General features: G+C 41.8%; 1 protein-coding gene across 1 annotated transcript in view; it reads left to right on the top strand.

Annotated features, from left to right (window-relative positions):
- Positions 1 to 21,404, top strand: part of LOC147732860 (transient receptor potential cation channel subfamily V member 6-like) — a 232,520-nt gene that overhangs the window by 80,547 nt on the left and 130,569 nt on the right. Inside the window, exon 7 of the mRNA XM_086954916.1 lies at positions 18,714 to 18,860. Within this exon, the coding sequence (XP_086811042.1) occupies positions 18,714 to 18,860 (147 nt within the window). The remainder of the gene's footprint in view (positions 1 to 18,713; positions 18,861 to 21,404) is intronic.

Raw genomic sequence — 21,404 nt, 5'->3', positions numbered from 1 at the left:
CATTGTGAACTTGTATCAGGGATTGTATAAGAGAGTAAATATGTGTTAGTATATGTTTGAATAAGTAAAGTTTGTATAACTGTATAGTTGAGGAAATGGAGGTGTGATTGATTCTTTGCATGACTGACTAGGTGTGTGAGTAGCTCCATGGATGAGTGACAGTCTGTGAGTGTCTGTTTACACTGATTGTATCTAAGGTTATATTAGAGTCTGAAGAGGTTCATCGTATTATCACATGAATGATATCATCAGTGATGTGATCAGTAATGTCAAATGAGATGTCATCAGTGATGTCATCAGTGATGTCATTTGAGATGTCATCAGTGATGTCATTTGAGATGTCATCAGTGATGTCATCAGTGATGTCACTGACCATGTCATGAATGATGTAATATGTGACATCATCAGCAGTGGATTGCGGGTGCGCGATATATAGTTAGTGCAACTAACTATATATGGAATTTCAATGGTTTTGTGTGAGTAAAATAAGGTTTTGTAAATGCGAATTCCTAACTATATATGGTCTATAACCTATGGTTTTTTCAGTGAATTTTCAAGGTTTTGTAAATGCTAATTCCTAACTATATATGGTCTATAACCTATGGTTTTTTCAGTGAATATATATATATATTAGTCCAAACATTCTCCCATCAGGAAAATACGTACAACGACACTCCAGGAGTTGCTGTGCTTGAAAATTTATTTGGCAGCAAAAAACAAACAACGCGTTTCACCTCACGGCTTGATCACGTTTGGTGTGAACTCCAAACCATAGTCCTTTTACATTGTCAGTTCATTATCATGGAAACAGGACTATTCGTGCACACCTCTAAGTGAAATAAATACAGCGGACATTTTGGAACAGACAAAATACAGCATTGCATGTCAGTTACTTGTTGGAAGTTGATATTTACAATGGCATTGTGGCAACAATTTCGCAATATATTGGTATGTGACTCATAAGATGAATAAACAATCTGTTAAACAATTATTAAAGACCAAACCGAATGTCTTATTTTCAATGCCTATGGACAGAATGATTTGCGTGAGGCTTGCTGACTCGCCTATAAGTGTGAGCCACTATTCCGGAATTCAGCCCAAGTGGGCAAAAATAGGGTACTTGATATTACATAAGGCTTACTAATTCGCCTCTAAGTATGAGCCACTATCCCGAAATACAGCCCAAGTGGGCGTGAATAAGGTACTAGTTGTGAGGTGTGAAATTAAAAAATAAATGAAACATGAATATTGAAGAAACGACATTAATCTTCATAATGTGAACATAAAGCCCCAGTGGGCAAGGTCCATGTATCATTTTAAGTCCCCTTGCAGTTACACTTCGTAACCATCTGCAATCACATCTCTCAAAAAAAAGGACCCAAAATAGCTGCAGGATAGTCTCATAATCTTCAAAGCATCCTTGGCATCTTATATTGCATGGTCAGTTCAAGTCACAAATTCTCCTATTCAAAAAAGCGTCTCTTGCGTGCCATATAAACTTATTGCTTTGAACTGACTTTTCTGTATGTAACTGTTCCAATGTATAATTATATATACATATCCAACAAGTTGCCTGTCAGGAAGAAGCACGCCTCACCAGAAGATGAATATCTGCCACTTTTATTCATGGAGGACACAGCGTAGCGAAGCCAACAACTTGCAGCAGCATACAGTCCTGCCTGACATGTTTCGTGCATCCGCACTTCCTCAAAGGCGCTTGGACTGAACAGGAAAAGGCACAATCTCTTGCTCGGTACTGTTTTTAAACACTGAAGTCCCGCCCTGTATGGCGCAGCCACTCCTTTGGCCTGATGGTACTTGTGGTACCGTTCTTACTCAAGTAAGTTGTCATGCCAAGTCCCCTTGTATATATTATCTCCCCAGTGGGTTGCGCAGCTGAGGTTTGCATCTGCGCTGTGAATTCATTCCTCCAAGACCGCCATCTTCTCCCTTGTGCACCGCCGAATTAACGTCAATGCAGGAGGGCTGTGAACAGCCCAGGGGCTTACTTCGCGGCTCAGGCATGCCGCAGTACATCCAACAAGTTGCCTGTCAGGAAGAAGCACGCCTCACCAGAAGATGAATATCTGCCACTTTTATTCATGGAGGACACAGCGTAGCGAAGCCAACAACTTGCATTGACGTTAATTCAGTGGTGCACAAGGGCTAGTTATAGTTAGGACCTAGTTTCCATAGGAAATCCACAACATTCTATTTGAAACAACCTTAGCATCGATGGACGAATCTATATGAATTTCTCTAAGAAAATGGCCTGCTCAGTTCCACTCCTTCCCTGAAAGTTTGGGGTGATTCGTCAAGTGGGGGCCGAGAAAAAAGGGGGGTCCCAAAATGTGTTTTCCCCATGCAATTTTCCATAGGGAACTTTAGCCAGGGCTACAGCCCGAATGGCTGAACGGAATTACACGAAATTTGGGTAGAGTTCTGTTGGCAGATTGTGCTTTTTGTTAAATGATGTAAATCCGTTCAGTAGTTTTTGAGAAAATTCCAAGTAAAATCATAGGGATATCTAGAGACGGAGTTCAGTACGCGTACTGAAATCAGTTCAATTATGAGCGCGAGCTGCATGCTGATTGGCTGTGAACTGTCTGTCAACACTCGAAACCAGGAAGTGTTGGCGGCCATGTTGTGCCTTGCTAGAACCGAGTCACAAGAAAAAGGGAAGGGGATAGGGTAGAGACATTCTGACCCTCTAGGCTTGCTCAGGGACTTGTACATGGATGTTTAGGCTCTATTTTTTATTTTTTTGTTTTAAATAAAAATCGCGGCTTGCGCGTATGGAAATATGTACAATTATCTAACTAACAGATATAATAAAAACAACGAAAATGGTGATGGATGGAGTACGCAATCAACGTTTGGCGCCTCGGCACTACCTTTCAAATAAATATATAAAAAATATGACCATTAATACCTTACATAAGTACAGCAGCGGATGACACACACGAACCGAGAAAAGAAAGTGACAGATTTACTAACTGATATAAAGAAAGGTTTGCTTGTTGAACTTGAAGAAAAAGAAAACGTGGGCTTCGAAACAACGCTGAACATGCGAAGAGAGTACAACTACCACACCCAAAAAATGGAAAGCTTTACATACTATCATAGAAATGAAGGAGCATATTATCAACTGAAGGCGATACATTATCGCCGCTTTTATCGACAGGAAACTGCTGATAAAGCGGCGATAATGTGCTTGATAATAGGCCCTTGTAACTTCCCATAGCAGCCCAGGTTCTGGTGTTAACCTGGGCTCCTATGGTTATTCAAAAGGGTATATTATCAAGCCCATTATCGCCGCTTTATCTGCAGTTTCCTGCCGATAAAAGCGACGATAATGTATCGCCTTTTGTTGATAATATGGCTCATTGCTCTTTTTTTGACCAGTAAACTTAGGTGCATATTATCAAAGAGCTGTGTTACAATTATCACCATTTTATTGGCAAGAAACTGCTGATAAAACGGCGATAATGACCATGATAATACAGCCTTGTCATTTCCCATAGAAGCCCATGTTAACACCAGAACATAGGCTTCTACGGCAATTAACAATGACGTATTATCAAGCCCACCCTCCCAACATTAATAAAAATCCATAGGCCCTTGTAAATTCCCATAACAGCCCAAGTTCTGATGTTAACCTGGGCTGCTATGGTTATTCACAAGGGCATATTATCAAGCCCATTATCGCCGCTTTATCAGCAGTTTCTTGCCAATAAAAGCGATGATAATGTATCGCCTTTTGTTGATAATATGGCCCATTGCCCTTTTTCTTACCAGTAAACTTAGGTGCATATTATCAAGGACCGGTGTTAAAATTATCGCCGTTTTATTGGCAGGAAACTGCTGATAAAACGGCGATAGTGAGCTTCATAATACAGCCTTGTTATTTCCCATAGAAGCCCATGTTAACACCAGAACATAGGCTTCTATGGGAATTTACAAGGACGTATTATCAAGCCCACCCTCCCAACATTAATAAAAAACTCCAGACAATGCATGTACCCGGAGCTGGAAGGTCATTTTACATATCACTGCCCCAGAAATGTGGCGTTCCCCGCAACGTGTACGGGAAGAGAGAGAGAGAGAGCTCAAAACATTTTTTTTTTAAAAGACCCTAGGGGTGCCGCTCACCAAGACTGCGGGGAGTAGGACCGTAACACTAGGCCAAGACGGCCCAAAGCACGTCCCGGGCCCCGCATCGGGGAGAGCAGCGGCAGGAGCGCAGGCGGCGAGCAGGGAGGAGCAGGGAGAGGGAGGCAGGGGGGCAAGCTCAGGGCATCGGCAAGTGCGGTCTCCAACTAGCCCCGGCCACAACCCAGACTTACTGCTTAGGCCGTGAAGATGTTGCGGGCACCACAGGACCTGTAGCTCCCTCCGGGGAGAACGGATCAGGACCTGGATCCGGGTGGCATGTTCAGCATGTCCCCGGGCACATCAGAGTGATGTTCATTCTCGTTAGCTCACCCCGACATCGGGCGATGGCGAAGAGATGCAAGCCCGACTGGCGGAGCTTCAACCAGAAGCTTTCATCTTGGTCGCCTCTGAGACCATGCCCCCATACGGAAGTAGACTTCAGAACTTGACTTCAACAATTCTTCTACACGTCTAAGCAGACAGCAGTGTGTACGTTTAAGAGAGAAAGAGAAATGATGTCACGATAGTGAGAGAGAGAATAAACATTAAAACTGTGTCGCAGAGTCTGGAGTTGAGATTTTTTCTTGAAAATTCAGACGTAGATTTACTAGCTCCTTGCATCACTTTACCCATGTTAAAAGTGACTCAAAAGTGGCATAATAAGGTTGTGGATCTGTTTGTCAGGTTTGTCATAGGTTTCACACACGTTATAGTTAGGAATTAGCATTTAAAAAACCTTGCAAATTCATTGAAAAAGCCATAGGTTTCACACACGTTATAGTTACGAATTAGCATTTAAAAACCCATGTAAATTCATTGAAAAGAAACATAGGTTTTCAATTCCTAACTATAACGTGTGTGAAACCTATGGTTTTTTCAATGAATTTGCAAAGTTTTTTAAATGCTAATTCCTAACTATAACGTGTGTGAAACCTATGGTTTTTTCAATTAATTTGCATGGTTTTTTTAAATGCTAATTCCTAACTATAACGTGTGTGAAACCTATGGTTTTTTCAATGAATTTGCATGTTTTTTTAAATGCTAATTCCTAACTATAACATGTGTGAAACCTATGGTTTTTTTCAACGAATATATATATATATATATATATATATATATATATATATATATATATATATATATATATATATATATATATATATATATATCCTACTGCTGTCGCCAATGGGTAGTTATAGTTAGGACCTTGTTACCGTAGGAAAATGGAAACATTCTATTCCCAATAACTTTGGAGCCGAATGACGAATCTTCGTGAAATTTCCAAAACAAATTCTTTATTGAGATCAGCTTCTATGTTGAAAGTTTGGGGGCCGATTGACGAATCATCCTGAAATTTTCAAAACTAATTCTATGTTGAGATCAGCTCGTATGTTGAAAGTTTGGGGGTGATTCGTCAAGGGGGGTGAAAAAAAATGGGGTCCCAAAACGTGTTTTCGCCATGTTAATTTCCACAGAAAACTTTAGACAAAGCTACAGGTGAATGGAATTACCCCAAATTGGCAGGGAGAAGGGTCTTGGTCTAGAAAGCACCCTTTTTGTTTATTTGGTGTAAATCCATTCAGTAGTTTTTGAGAAATATCAAAATTTACAGATATCGATATTTGGGAATTCTGCCATTTGATTGGCTGAGGCGTTACAAGCACAAGCTTGCTGCTGATTGGCTGCAAGCGCTGCCAGCAGTTGCAACTAATAAGTGTTGGCCTCCATTTTGTGATTCCGTTGAAGCGAGTAAAGGGGAAAAAAGGTCAAAAAAAGTGGGAAAGAGAAGGGTAGGAGCACTGTAACATTTGTGGGGTGTTTAGAGTGTGCTATAGAGGGGGTGCGAAGTGAAGTATTCACCCCTACTGGTGTTAAAGTGTTGGGCTGCGAAAATTAAGTGAGGTATTGCCTAGTGTGTGATTTGCTAAGGTGAGCTGGTGCGCGACTCGGGGATTAAAGCGCGAGCCCAAACTGTGTGTCTTATGCTTTGAAGTCATGTGCCCTGGCTGCTGCAGTGGCCATTGTGGAAGTAGTGTCAGCATGTGTTTATACCTACTAGGATGAACTACTGATCTGTACTGGTGTGAAAGTCCTGTGGTACAGAAAATATGTGAGGTAATGTCTAGAGTCTCATGGAACTAGGAAGTGTTGGCCGCCATTTTGTGATTCAGTTTAAGCGAGTAAGGGGGAAAAAAACGAAAAACGTAGGAAAGAGGAGGGTAGGAGCACTGTAACCTCTGTGGGCTATTTAGGGTGTTGTATACAGGGGGTGCAAAGCAAACTACTCATATATATCGCTCTGAAAGTGCTGGGCTAGGGAAATTAAGTGAGGTATTGCGTAGAGTCTGATGCTGCTAAGGTGAACTGGTGCGGGACTCATGTATTAAAGCATGACCTCAAATTGTCTGTTTTATGCTGTGAAGACATGTGCACTGGCCGCTGCAGTGTACCTGTGGATGTAGTGTCAGCGTGTGTTTATATCTAGTAGGATGAACTACTGACTCGTATTGCTCTGAAAGTCCTGGGGTATGGAATATATGTGGGGTAATGTCTAGAGTCTCATGCTGCAAAGCTGAGCTGCTGCCAGACTCAGGATGAAAGCGTGAACCCAAACTGTGTGTCATATGCTGTGAAGTCATGTTCTCTAGGCGCTGTGCAATACATGTCCAAGTAGTTCGAGCATGTATTTATAGCTACTTGGATGAACTTTTGTTTCGAACATAGTAGCTTGTGTATGGTGCTTAGGGGGTGTTATAGAGGGAAAGCAAAGGTAAATTTGCATGTATAAAATCAATTCGGTATTTGTGAAGTGATAAGCACTTACTCAACGGGTCTGCTGGTGCTGGGGAAGTAAACTGAGTTGCTGACGGACTCGGGGTAAAGCTGTTGAACTACTGATCCCTATCAGTCTGAAAGTAAGGGGTACAGAAATTAAGTGAGCTGTTGCGTGTAGTATGATGCTGTTAAATTGAGCTGCTGCTGGAGTCGGGGATGAAACTGTGAGCCTAAATTGTGTGTGCTATGCAGTGAAGTCATGTGCTCTGGTTGCTGTGTCACACCTGTCCAACTTGTATGGTGCTTAGGTGGTGTTTTATAGGGAGTGCAAAGGTAAATCAATACGGTATTTGTAAAGCACAAACTACTCACCCCAATGGGTGAGTAGAGCTGGGGATCAAAGCAAGACCTCTGTGCTGCAAAGTGAGATGGTCTGGCCGATGCGCCACAGAAGTGTGGAGAATACATTTTGACCAGGGTCCAGGAGTTGCCGTTATGTGGCCCTAAAAAAGCATGCCTAAGTTGTAAGTTAAAGGGTGGCTCTAAAAAGAAACCTTGTGTTCATGAGTTGGAGCTACATATGAGTGCAAACGCACAGCTTCAAGTTATTTAGGGAAACTCGGTTTTTCTGATCTGTGAAGTTTCCATCACTTCTGTAGATATCCGCCATATCAAAACATCTGTTGTTGTTGTAGATGGACCCCATTTTGTGGTCTCTGAGGTATGCAGTCACAGCTTTGTTGACTTTCTTCCGATGATTTTTCAATATGAGGACAAAATTGTTTGGACCATTTCCACTTTTGTCTTTGGGATATAATGAATATACAAAGACAGTTTGAGGCAAAAGTAACATCAATTGTACTAAGGTGTCCTTCAGAAGCATTTCCAAACCAACCCTAGTCAATGTGCCTAGGTCATTTCCACCACAGTGCACAATGACGAGGTCAGGGTGTTGTAGATGCAAACAGGTTTTAACCAAAGGCAACAATTGGTGCCACTTCAATCCACTCTGTTCAAACCATTTAATGTCCACATTTTGTAAACCGAGGTCTAAGTCAATATGTCTCTGTTCTGCATACCTCTTGCACCAGAAAACATAGCTATGTCCTATGATCCACACTAGCATTTTGAAGGTATGGCTGGAAGGTATGGAAAGATGTCTGTAGCTCATGCAGTCTCTTCGTAGAATAAGACATATGTTTAAGATGTGGAACTCGTTTTTTTAAATACAAAAAGGTACTTGATTGGGAGATGAAAAGGATTGTTTTCTAAAAGTAGGGTGCACATTCGTTTTGTGGAAAAGCATCTTTGTGATTGGCTAAGAAAAAGCAGTTTGAACGTGGAGTACATATTATAGGATAAAATATGCTCAACTTAACCACACCTGCTACTTCCATTTGGAATGCAGTGTTCAAACTTAAAACAATCGTGAACTTTTAACCTGCAGGTGCCGGTAAATGTTCGCGAAAATGTTGCAAAAAAATATCGTTAGGTTTAAAAAAATATATGAACTTTGAACCTCCACGTGTTGTAGAATGTTCTAGAAAGTGTGTTGATAGAATACGTTGCATTTCTGGCTTTTATGTGTACTTGAACATTTAAAAAACTGTTTATATGGAAAATTAAACCGACTGTAATAGAGAGAAGTTTTGAAACCTAAAAGAATCAAGGAACTATTCTAATTTGTTCTTTATATGTATTTATGTGTAGGGGAGAAAAATTATAGAAAGAAGAGCACCAGGAAGAAGAAGAAGCTGGGAGTGGGGGGATGGGGGAGATGGGCACAATGGCATACATGTACAGTGAAGTACAGCACAAGTGTAGACAAACAATGGCCAAAAAGAAACACACCAACAAGGAGCATAATTCACACAACCCGGCAACATCACAGCGCTGAACGAGCATAGAAGTAAAAACCACGCAGCATTCATATAGGATGTGTACAAAGGCCGGTCATGGGTGTTGTGGGATGTGTGCGACTGTGATCATCATGGATGAGATGTCCAGCTTCATTGTGTGTTATGTTGCCAAACAGCTGCTCCTCCTTCCCTCGAGCCCCTATACTTTTGTACGGTGCACTGTTGCATCCCGTGCACTCATACGGCACAGCATTGTAATGCGTATTTCGGCATGTTGTGCGGCATTCGAACTACATCATGAGAGTTCCGTTTGGTGGTGGTGCATGCCACTTTACAACATTGTCTGCTGCGGCCCTTGTGGCAGGCTACATCAGAACACAGAGACACACTTAGCGCACTTCCTGCACACGGACATGTGGGAGACACCCTGTATCCTTTGCCGGATAGGCACACCCCTGCGCTGACTTGTGTATGCCGGAACAGCACACATGTGTTGTGCTTGCAGGAGGATGTATGCGTAGCTACATGTCCAGGGTCACTGCTAACGTTGAGGTGACATAGTAATGTTTGCTGAAGACAGCACACTGTGATGTTGCAGGCCATTTGCTTATCATGCTAGCACAACGACCACACCGACACACTTGCTCAGATGCGGGGTTGGGGGGCGTTGTTGGTCCTGGGGTTGTTGCGATGAGTTTTGTGGCCCTCATGGGTATACCTGTATCGTGCTCATTGACTTTATGACACCTGTGGGTGTTCTGCTGTGTCTCTTTGCTGTGTTTCCTTTCATGCTTTAGGTAGTCGTCCTGCTTAACACTAGTGGAAAGCAGGTGTAAAATTCTGGTGGTATCGTGGGTTATCGCCGGAATTAATTTAGCATTTTAGTTGTAAAAGTTGTGATGTAATTTGTTCGTCTGCAGAACAATATACGGACTGGGTAGTGTATCCCGTCAAGATCCAGCATCTGAAGCACTATTCCTAATCAATATAAATACAATGATATTTCTTCATTGGTTTTTTGTGTACACTGTAAGTGCAGGGACTACCTCAGTGCAATTCAATACAGGATTTTAGTATTTAGAATAAATCGCAAAGGTGCACCTTCTGTCTTTTTGCATGGGAATGGCTACTCTGAATTTCATTATTAGCACTTTAATGCAACTAAAGTTGAGATAAATCTAACACAGTATTTAGAAGTTGGTGCAAACTTTAGAGATTATTGTATTCCCGCGATAAGTGCTCTAAAATGTAACACCATGGTGGATACCAGCAAATAACAGTAATAGGAACAAGAAAGCGTCACACAGCAGTTAAAAAAAATCTTTTATGAAGTTGTATAAACCATAAACTATTCTCAAATTAAATTTTTTTATTAATACATATATACAAAATAAAGCAATAAATAAAATGTAACTAATATATTAGAAAATAACAAGGTGGAAGATTCCTGTGGGGACCATGGATGTCGACGACAGAGCTTGGAAAATAAAGCACAAAATAAGGACGTGTGTAGTGTGCATTTGAAAGGACTGAGAGACCGAAACAGTGAAGGAAAAACAAGCCAGAGAGAAAAAGAGAGGGAAGGAATGAAAGGGAGTGAGAAAGGGAGAACGGAGAGAGAGATAGAAGGAAAGGAAAGAAGAGAATGAGAGAGAGAAGAGAGGGAAGTGAGAGAGAGCGAGAGAGACTCTCGCCTTTGCGCATCGATTAGCAAATAATTACTTGGTGCTATCGGAATGTGCAGCAGTGGGCAGACTGCACGTGCCCGTCAAAACCTCGCTGATCTCAGATGTGTTGAAGAGTCCTGAGTCCTGAATGTGACACCACATCACATTGAGTGCACATCTTACAGATGTCGTTGAGTCTCGAATAGCAGAGTCTACATCAGCTCTTCGTGGATCTGACAGATGTCACTGAGTCGTGTATGGTGGAGACCACTTGAACTTCTGTGCGGCCTGGCATATATCACATATGTCGCTGAGTCATGAGTCGTCAATGGCAGAGAGCACCTTAGGGTTTGGTTCCGCTAAACTTGTGGAACTCAAGTTTGTGGCACGTGGTGGCAGGCTCCTGATGGCCACATGAGTTTGGGGTGGCAGTAACTCTATGCATATGAATTCTGCGCCAAGGGAATGGTAGGCTGCTGACGGCCATAAAGTTGAGGGTGCAACTAATGTTATGTGCAAGTTTTTGTGGAGTTTTTATAGATGAGACCGGTGGACCGTTTGCCAGCTAGTCAGCACCGGCAATAAAGGATGTGACGTTGATCTATTATTTCTGTGTGGTGACATGGCTTGTGTCACATGTGTCGGATGAGTGTGGTGTGTGTGCAAACTTGCCCTCAGGGAGTGGCGTGAGACGTTGAGAACTAGAGCACTGACCTGCACACCAACAGCGAGTACGCCGGCGACAGGTAGCTATGTAGGGCCAATGTTGGAACGTAATCGGAGTGGTGTGGAGTACGACGGAACAGGGCAGGGATAGACACAATGATTGGACGGTTCGTAGTACTGATCTGGGAGTCGAGCGGACGGGCCGCAGCTGTCGCTGTGTGAGCCTGGGTGTGAACTGTTCATAGCTCACACCACATAAGTATTTAAAAAACATTTTGTGATTCAGTCTGTCAGCTGGCATTTGTCTGAGGCATTTGTGAAAACATATCAGAGTTCTTTTTGTGAGTGATACCCCTTTGAGGCTCCCTCTCCCCATATTAGCAGGTAAAGTACCCTCTTCCAACATTACCAACATACCCGCAACATCCTTCTTGGACCGAGAAGTATCCCTGTGCAGTTGGATAAAGAAGAATCTTACTCATGTATAGATTTATATATTAAAAAAAATGATTTAAAGAAAATACAAGTAAGACTGAAGGGAATTTGGTGCTGTGGTCACTGCCACGAAGTTGGGGTCACTGGCGTTCAAGACTCAGGACACAGTTAGTCATGTGGGATTTGTTTGTGTTAAATAGCGTTAGTGGTACCAAAAGCATTAAGAGTGTCTGAGCCACGAGTATACGTTGGTGCCATCACCGGCCTGCGTAGTGCAGGTTCAGTGGCACCACTTCTCGGCAGACTTCAATCTGTAAATACTCGTCACTAATCGAAGGGAGTTAGGTGCTGTGGTCACTGACATGAAGTTGGGGTCACCGCTGTTTAGGACTCAGTACACAGTTAGTCATGTGGGATTTGTTTGTGCCAAATAGGGTTAGTGGTACCAGAAGCATGAAGAGTCTCTGAGCCTGTGATGATGCTTGATGTGGACGGGTCGCACTGGGAGCAATGTGTCTTGCCTACTGGAGTGTGTCATGTGGAATCGGGACTGTATCTGATTTGTGAGGACTGCTGACCATAGTGTAGGTCAGAGGTAGTGATGAGGAAGGGCCCAAAGCCTCGTGCATACGTTGGTGGCGTCACCGGCCTGTGTAGTGCAGGTTCAGTGGCACCACTTGTCAGCAGACTTCAATCTGTAAATACTCCTCACTAATCAAAGGGAGTGAGGTGCTGTGGTCGATGCCACGAAGTTGGGGTCACTGCTGTTCAGGACTCAGTACACAATTAGACATGTGGGATTTTTTTCTGTCAAATAGGGTTAGTGGTACCAGAAGCATTTTTTGTGTTAAATAGGGTTAGTGGTACCAGAAGCATTGAGAGTGAGGGAGCCTGTGATGATGTTTGATGTGGATGGATGGAACTGGGAGCAATGTTTCTTGCCTACTGGAATGCGTCATGTGGAATCAGGACTGTATCTAAATTATGAGGACTGCTGCTCGTAGTGTAGGTCAGAGGTAGCGATGAGGAAGGGCCTACAGCCTTGTGCATATGTTAGTGGGGTCTCCGGTCTGCGTAGTGCAGGTTCAGTGGCACCACTTGTCGGCAGACTTCAATCTGTAAATACTACCTACTAATCGAAGGGAGTCTGGTGCTGTGCTCTCTGCAAAGAAGTTGTGGTCACTGTCATTCAGGACTCAGGACACAAGTACACATGTGGGGGTCGGCTTGTGTTGAATAGAGTTAGTGGCACCTCGTGTAGCAGGTCTTGCATATGGCAATATGTCTCAGTTAGCGAAGGGAGTCTGGTGCTGTAGTTGACTTATGAACTTGTGGTCACTGCTATTTAGTACCCAGGACACAGTTGTACATGTACGCTTGTGTTGAAGACGGTGAGTGGCTCTATGTATCGATGTTCTTCCAAAGTGTTGGTTAGAGGTAGCAATAAGGAAGGGCCCAAAGCCACGTGCATACGTTGGTGGCCCCTCCGGCCTGCATAGTACAGGTTCAGTGGCACCACGTTTCACTGGCTTTCCATATGCAAATATCATTCACTGATAGAAGGGAGTTTGGTGGTGTGGTCGGTGCCACGAATTTTGTCACCCTGCCATTTAGGATTCAGGAACCAGTTACACACATGGGATCGGCTTGTGTTGAGCAGGATTAGTTGGTACCACGTGTTGTCAGTCTCCCACAGTGTAGAGCAGAGGCAGCGGTCAGCAAAGGCTCACAGGCAGGTGACATTGACTTGAGCTGCACAGATTGGGAGCATTTGGTCCGCTTAACCCAATTATAGTCTCCTACACAATTTACTTTGCTACTAATCTAGAATTGTGAACCGTGTAACCCCAGTGTAGGGTGCAGGCAGCGGTCAGGATGGGCAGTTGCACAGTTCGTCGCACCTGGAGTACTCTGCGTGTGTGCACACTGCGATGATACGTGGTCTCGGAGGTCCACAGTGGTAGAAATGTCTTGACTTGATAAGGCTACGTGGTGATGATTTATGGTGCTGCGAGTTAGTAGCACCTGAAGCACACAGTGTGTGCGCATCGTGCTATGAGTCATAGTCTCAGTGAGCTGCAGTGGGAGCAATGTGTCTTGCCAACTAGACTGCGTCATCTGCAATCGCCACTGCATCTGTGCTGTCTGCAGTGTAGATGGAAGGCAGTAGTAAGCATCTGCATTGAGGAATGCTTTTTGTCACTTATTGATACAATCCGAGGACAAATAGTACAGTTCTCTATGCAATTAATAAATCAAGGCTGAATTCAAGTTGTGAACCCTGCTGTCCACAGTGTAGATCGAAGGCAGTAGTTAGCATAGACCTTGAGCAATGCTTTTTGTTACTTCTTCTTGACAATATCTGAGGACATAGAGTATAGTTCTCTGTGCAATTGATAAATCAAGGCTGAATTCAAGTTGTGAACCCTGCTGTCCGCAGTGCAGATAAGGCAGTAGTTAGCATAGACATTGAGGAATGCTGTTTGTCACTTTTCTTGACAAAATCTGAGGACATAGAGTGCAATTCTTTCTGCAATTAATAAATCAGGGCTGAATTTAATGGTGTCCTCAGTGTAGATCCGAAGCTGAATTCAAGTTGGGAACCCTGCTGTCCACAGTGCAGATCGAAGGCAGTAGTTGGCATAGACATCGAGGAATGCATATTGTCACTTCCTCTTGACAAAATTGAGGACATAGAGTACAGTTCTCTGTGCAATTAACAAATCAGGGCTGAATTCAAGTTGTGAACCCTGCTGTGCGCAGTGTAGATCGAAGGCAGTAGTTAGCATAAACATCAAGCAATGCTTTTGTTACTTTTTCTTGACAAAATCCGAGGACATAGAGTACAGTTCTCTGTGCAAATAATAAATCAAGGCTGAATTCAAGTTGTGAACCCTGCTGTCCGCAGTGCAGATTGAAGGCAGTAGTTAGCATAGACTTGAGGAATGCTTTTTGTCACTTCTTCTTGACAAAATCCAAAGACATAGAGTATAATTCTCTCTGCAATTAATAATTCAATGCTGAATTCAATGCTGTCCCCAGTGTAGATCCAAAGCTGAATTCAAGTTGTGAACCCTGCTGTCCACAGTGCAGATCGAAGGCGGTAGTTAGCATAGACATCGAGGAATGCTTTTTGTCACTTCTTCTTGACGAAATCCGAGGACATAGAGTACAATTCTCTCTGCAATTAATAAATCAAGGCTAAATTCAATGTTGTCTGCAGTGTAGATCCAAAGCTGAATTCAAGTTGTGAACCCTGCTGTCCGCAGTGCAGATCGAAGGCAGTATTTAGCATAGACATTGAGGAATACTTTTTGTCACTTCTTTATGACAAAATCTGAGGACATACAGTGCAGTTCTCTGTGCAATTAATAAAACAAGGCTGAATTCAAGTTGTGAACCCTGCTGTCCGCAGTGGAGAGCGAAGGCAGTAGTTAGCATAGACATTGAGGAGTGCTATTTGTGACTTCTTCTTGACAAAATCCAAAGACATAGAGTACAGTTCTCCGTGTAATTAATAAATGAAGGCTGAATTCAAGTTGTGAACCCTGCTGTTTGCAGTGTAGATCGAATGCAGTAGTTGGTACAGACATAAGTCTGCAATGTTGTGGTGCTGGGTTAGCAGGGGGCTTGTGTGGAGGAGGCCCGCAGTCTTGGTGACAGCCATGTGCCAGGGTGAGGGCTGCCGCTCTGGCAGACTCGTTGGTCATCGCACAAGTGAACCACTCCCAGGGCATGGCCTATTTATTCATACTCCTACGCTGGAGTTGCCTACGTCGGACCAGCCCACTCCGTTTCCACTTCAAGGGGGCAAAACAGCTACATGACCACTGTCTGAGGTAATATGGTTGCATACACGTATCAATAATGTAATGTAATGTAATGTAAATGTAATGTAAATTGATACTTGTATAGCGCACTACTCACCCGCAAGGGTCTCAAGGCGCTTGTACGAATACCGCTGCGGAACCCATCCTGGCTTTCTCTGTGAGGCGTCCACTCCTGGGCACCCCCAAGGTGGAGGCCAGGCATCCTTAGCGTTGTGGGGGCAGTTGTGGAGATTAAGCAAGCTATTGCCCAGAGTTGCAGAGTGGGACTCCAAGATTGGAATAGGCACCGAGGCGAGAATTATCAGGTCGGTGGAATTTTGAGCCCAAGACCCGCCGAGGCGGGGAATTGAACTCTGGTCCCGGGCTAGACCTCTGCATCAGGGGCTGTCGCTCTAATCATTGAGCCACACTTCTCCACTATATCTCCACATGGAGCAGTTTGTGCTTTGCATAGTGAGGTCTGTCCAGCACATCACCTGTACACTTGGGATTGGGTGAATTATTGTTGATGGGGGACTGGCCTCCTTTACACATAGTTGGTTGGCACATCTCTGAACATTCAGCTATTGTGCAATTGAGGAGATATGGTATTTTGGGAAGGTTTGTTGTCCTGTTTTGCGCTGCCTTCTTGGTAGTGGCGGGGGAGTGGTCGGGGGGAGGTTCTGGTGGTGGTGGCGGGGCTGGGTATAGTGGCCTTGTTGGTTGTGGGAGCTGCATGATTGGTACATCTATCACCTGTTGGTCTTTAGATGTGGGTGTGAGTTGGATGAAATTCACACATTAGATAGTTCAAGTCCTTACATCAGTTAAAGGTTGATGTTAATTTGTTACTGGTAAGTGGGGCTATCGCTGTTTTTAGGTAGCATTGCAGATTTGGCTTGTTGTTGAAAATATGGGGAAGTGGTGTTTTTTGTGTTTTTTTTGCACGGGAACGCCTAGTTTGTATATCATTAGCGTTAGTTGTGGCTTCCATTTGTGGCGATTTTGTTGGGGGAAGGTATTGATGGAATAGTGGTGAGATGGTAATTAAAAGAGACAGAAAAAAAAGATATGCTTAATAGACTTTATAATTAGAAATTAGCATTTAAAAAACCTTTGAAATTCACTGAAAAAACCATAGGTTTTACAGACGTTATAGTTAGGAATTAGTATTTAAAAAACCTTAGAAATTCACAGAAAAAAACATAGGTTTTAGGAACGTTATAGTTAGTTGGACATTTCACTCATACAAAATGATAGAAATTTTGCTGTTATAGTTAGTTGAGCTAACTATAACTCGCGCCCCCGCAATGCACTGCTGATGACATCACATATTACATCATTCATGACATGGTCAGTGACATCACTGATGACATCACTGATGACAACTCAAATGACATCACTGATCACATGCGAAAATCTGATGCACCTCATCAGGCCCTAATATAACACTTGATACACCCAGTATAAATTACAGACTACATTTTTCGAAACCATGAACACACCAATACCAGTTATTACATATCCACTCACTAAATCCTAGGTCTACACAAAAATCCGTTGATTGACCCATACAGTCAGTTAAGTATATAGTTAGCCATCAATACAGCATTATCATATCGAGTGACATATCTATACAAACACTCAGACACTGATTCTTACTCATGGAGTTATTGATACACCTAGTCAGTAATGGAAATAATTAATCACACTTTCATTTACTCACTTGTACAGTTATACACATACCACTTCACTTATTTAAACATATACTAACACATAGTTACACTCTAATACAACAACTAAAACAAGCACACATTGATACATACAGGCACTCTCACAATCAGTCACTCTCACATATAGACATTTTTACAGTCCAACGCTCACATATACTGCCTTTCACCTATGCAGTTACACACACATATACCACTGAGGTATTCATTAACTCACCAACACACCTACACACACACTCTCCCAGCCATACGGCTCTTCACACATACAGACTTGAACACATATCCACTTACACAGACACTCAGGCACCCATACAGATACTCAGACACCAATCGATAGCCCATATAGATCTTCATTTAGTTGCTAACAAACCTATGCAACTGCTTACACACCAACTGACAACCTAAACTGTGTGAATGTCTGTATCAATCGCTAACACATGAATTAGGTAAGACATAATTAATGACTCATTTATACAGTCAGTCACACACCTACTTAATCATCCACCCTGATTCTTATACACCCATTCATTCTTCAATACACCTCGGCATATATATTTAAAAAATATTTACATTTTATAGAAACACATAGTCACTGAATGATGTCATTAGTGATGTCATTTAAGATGTAATCAGTGATGTCATCTGTGATGTCACTGACCGTGTTATGAATGATGTAATATGGAACGTCATCAGCAGTGCATTGTGGGGGCGCAGGTTATAGTTAGCTCAACTAACTATAGCAGCAGAATTTCTATCATTTTGTATGATTGAAATGTCCACCAACAATAATGTCCCTAAAACCTATTCTTTTTTCAGTGAATTTCTAAGGTTTTTTAAATGCTAATTTCTAACTATAACGTCTGTAAAACCTATCTTGTTTCAGTGAATATACATATATATATATATATATTTTTTTTTTTTTTTTTTTTTTTTTTTATACTGACTACCGAGGAGGTCTTTGAAGAATAAAAGACTTGGCTGACCTACGCCGTATTGGCTTTGAGTGCTCTCATTTCTTCAAACCCGAGAGTCTGGGGTTTTTGCGTTTTGCCAATATATATATATATATATATATATATATATATACATACATGTATATATATATATATATATATATATATATATATATATATATATATATATATATATATATATATATATATATATATATATATATATATATATATATATATATATATATACTTATATATCACAGTGGGAACTATAACTAGTTCCTCAACACCACACATGTGTGCATATAACATTAAAATCTCAAGCAAAAAGTGCAGTGTAGCAAAGTCCATGTGCAAATAAAGTACAGAGTATACTGTTCTAAGGATCAACACGGAAAGTGCTGACATGCTATCTGAAGTGCATAGGCCACTCTATTATACACATTCTGTTTGCTAAAATATGCTGAAAAAACACTTCTTAAAACTTCAATTTACTCATTGATCACTAACGGTGTCGAGATGAACTTAATACTTTAAACAGTATTAAGATGTTCATAATGAGCAGGCTAAGTTCAACACAAACTACGGGGTCATAATTGTATCACTAGTTTTCATGATACTACTTCCTCACTTGCTCTCTTTTTCTTTCCAAATCTCTCCTTAGATCTTCCAGCATATGCTCCAGAAGAAGAAACATGTACAGTGGTGTTTTGGCCCTGTGTCATCCACTTTGTATGACATTTCAGAGATAGATTCATGGGGTGAAGATCTCTCAGTGCTGGAGCTTGTCGTCTCTTCCAAGAAAAGAGAGGTATGAATGGAGTATCTTCCTCTCCCTGTGCATTAATGCAACTCAAGTTAGTAGTAGAATTGTTGGTTCAACAATGTAGTAAATTGTTTACTCAGAGGCCTGCATGACAAGAGAGGTTGAGTGCAGAGTTATGAGAAATTATAGGTTTGCTGGTGAGGTTTAGAAAAAGGGACTCATTTCAAAACTCTGCATAGTTGTGAAGTTTGTTGTTTTTATAAAAATTGGCCAGAGGCAAAGTATTTTTAAATTCTCCTTATAAAAGAAGATTTTGCATAGATACGTTTGAACAAATAATACTTGTGGAGGTGCTTTCCCTCAATTTCTTAAAAGTATGACACATTGTTAACTTGAAGAAGGTTATTTCGTTTTGAAAACATATCACCTAGTTTGCAAACAATAGATTTACAATATAATACGCGCCAGCTGTATACCAATAAATTGTGGAAATTCCTTTTATCCCTCATTACGGGAAGCCTCTTGATTCCAATAGCAACTATAATATGCATACTGTTTTTGAAGATTTTATTTTCACTCAGAGATTTAGGTAGCTTGAAGCAGATGAAATCCCTGTGCAAAAATCAGAAGAAAACAAGGAATTATTGGTGGAATTGGCACAGCATTACTGATCCCCTGTTAATTCCTCATTTCTAAGGGAACCTTCAGGGCCCAATGTATAATTGCATGGATTTCCACCCACCCTAGATAAAGTTGTCCTTTGTATCAGTAACTCCAAGGGTATGGAAAAGGGAGGCCATTTTTTAGACCACAGGTAATGGGGTCCTTAATTTGCACATCACTCTAAATACTTAGTAACCTAAGGGTGTTCTGTTGATGTACACACTTTAACCGGCTCATCAGAAATCAAAACACTAAAACAACTGATGGTAATTCTAGGGATACAAAATTATTGCACATGTGAACTGACCCACAGAGAAATTTGACAATATGACAGCCTCAGAGATGTTCGCAGGAAAGTAATGAATGATACGTGTCTAAAACTGTATCTGTTAAAGGCTCGGTTAGAGTCAGGTGGGGCAAAATTACCAAATGGAGTTCTGCTCAGTCAGATTCTAAGGGGGATGATGTTCTTGCACCTATTTACAGAAATTTCAGGACACCAGACCCTATTTTGCTGAGCAGTAATTCTGCCTTGTAAAGCTGCATGAGGCTTTGCCTACAGCAACAACCCAGATCTTTTTTTTGTGACAAGGGGAGTACACAATGATTCACCTGCCATAACTTAGTTTTCTCTTCCACCCCCTGGTAAGGATGTGAGTCTTGAGATACTTGACTCTTTTTTAGTCAGGTGTGGTCTGGAATTGAGTTGCACAATTCTTTGGAGTGAGTGGTATGATCTACAGAGCATGTTGATTTTCTGAATTTGCTTATGATTTTGAATATCTCTTTAGTCAAGTTTGGCATCTTAAATACAATGAACGTATTGAGATTTATTTGACATTTTTTATGATTCAGTGCTGTCTTTGTATAATATTTTTGTCTTTTTTGGTGTTTGTTTTCCTCCACTGTCCTTCTAGAGTTTGGAATATTGTTGATTTACATTCCAACCTTGTGCTGTGGTTACCTCTGCATCAGAGGAGCCACTTTATGGAGAATGTCTGTGAGCCAGTGAGGGAAGTGTGTTCCATCATTAATGTTTATACTAAGTTTGTAAAGAATACAATTGACTGAAGGCATCCGGGCACTGGATTTAATACACAAAAAAGAAAGACCTAAGTCTGAAAAAGCCAGGTTTTAATGCTTTCCAAAATTTATTATGTCTGATGAAAGAACAGACCTTTAATGGGAGAGTTCGAAAGAGCTGCCAGCTTGAAGAAAAAGGCCCGGCTACCTTGATGCAATTTTCCAATTTTAGATACATGAAGCAAGGAGGCATGTGCTGATCTAAGGGGGTGGGCAGGAACATAAGGGGTAAAGAAACACTGAAAAAACTCTGGGCTGGCATTGTTCAGAGCTTTAAAAAAAGACTAAGGGCCTGATTTCACAACGGTGATGGATCTCCCGTCCACTGAAATATAAATCCCATTATATCCTATGGGATTTAGATTATGGCGGACGGGATATCCGTAACTGTTGTACTGGAATAACCAGTTCACCAATATCTAAATTGGGCTCATAGTGGCTTATTTATGGGCCCTTGCATCACTTTTTGTGACGCACCAGCGGCGTAAAAATGTTACCATGTTGTCTCATATTTACAAAGTGATGCATCTAGGTAGATGTGTCACTTTGTAAACCCCTACGCCACATTATACCTGCACCAAGTATAATGTATGCAGGGTTGGCGCTCTGACACAAGTAAGCCTCGTAGAAGTGACGCAGTGAAATCTATGAGATTTCACTGCATCACTTCTAGGACGCAAATGTGTCAATATCTAATGCCTGCCTCATGGCAGGTGTAAGATTGACGCAGGCACATTTAACATGGGACTTTCCCATGTGAAGTGACCCGTTGCTGGAGTTGCGTCACTTTTGTGACACACTCCAGCAATGCATCATTTTTGCGCCTTCAGATACGTCGGAAAT

Source organism: Lissotriton vulgaris, chromosome 2_1 (genome assembly GCF_964263255.1).
Source record: "Lissotriton vulgaris chromosome 2_1, aLisVul1.2, whole genome shotgun sequence".
NCBI classification, from domain to species: domain Eukaryota; kingdom Metazoa; phylum Chordata; class Amphibia; order Caudata; family Salamandridae; genus Lissotriton; species Lissotriton vulgaris.
This window is presented reverse-complemented; position numbering and strand designations above follow the sequence as displayed.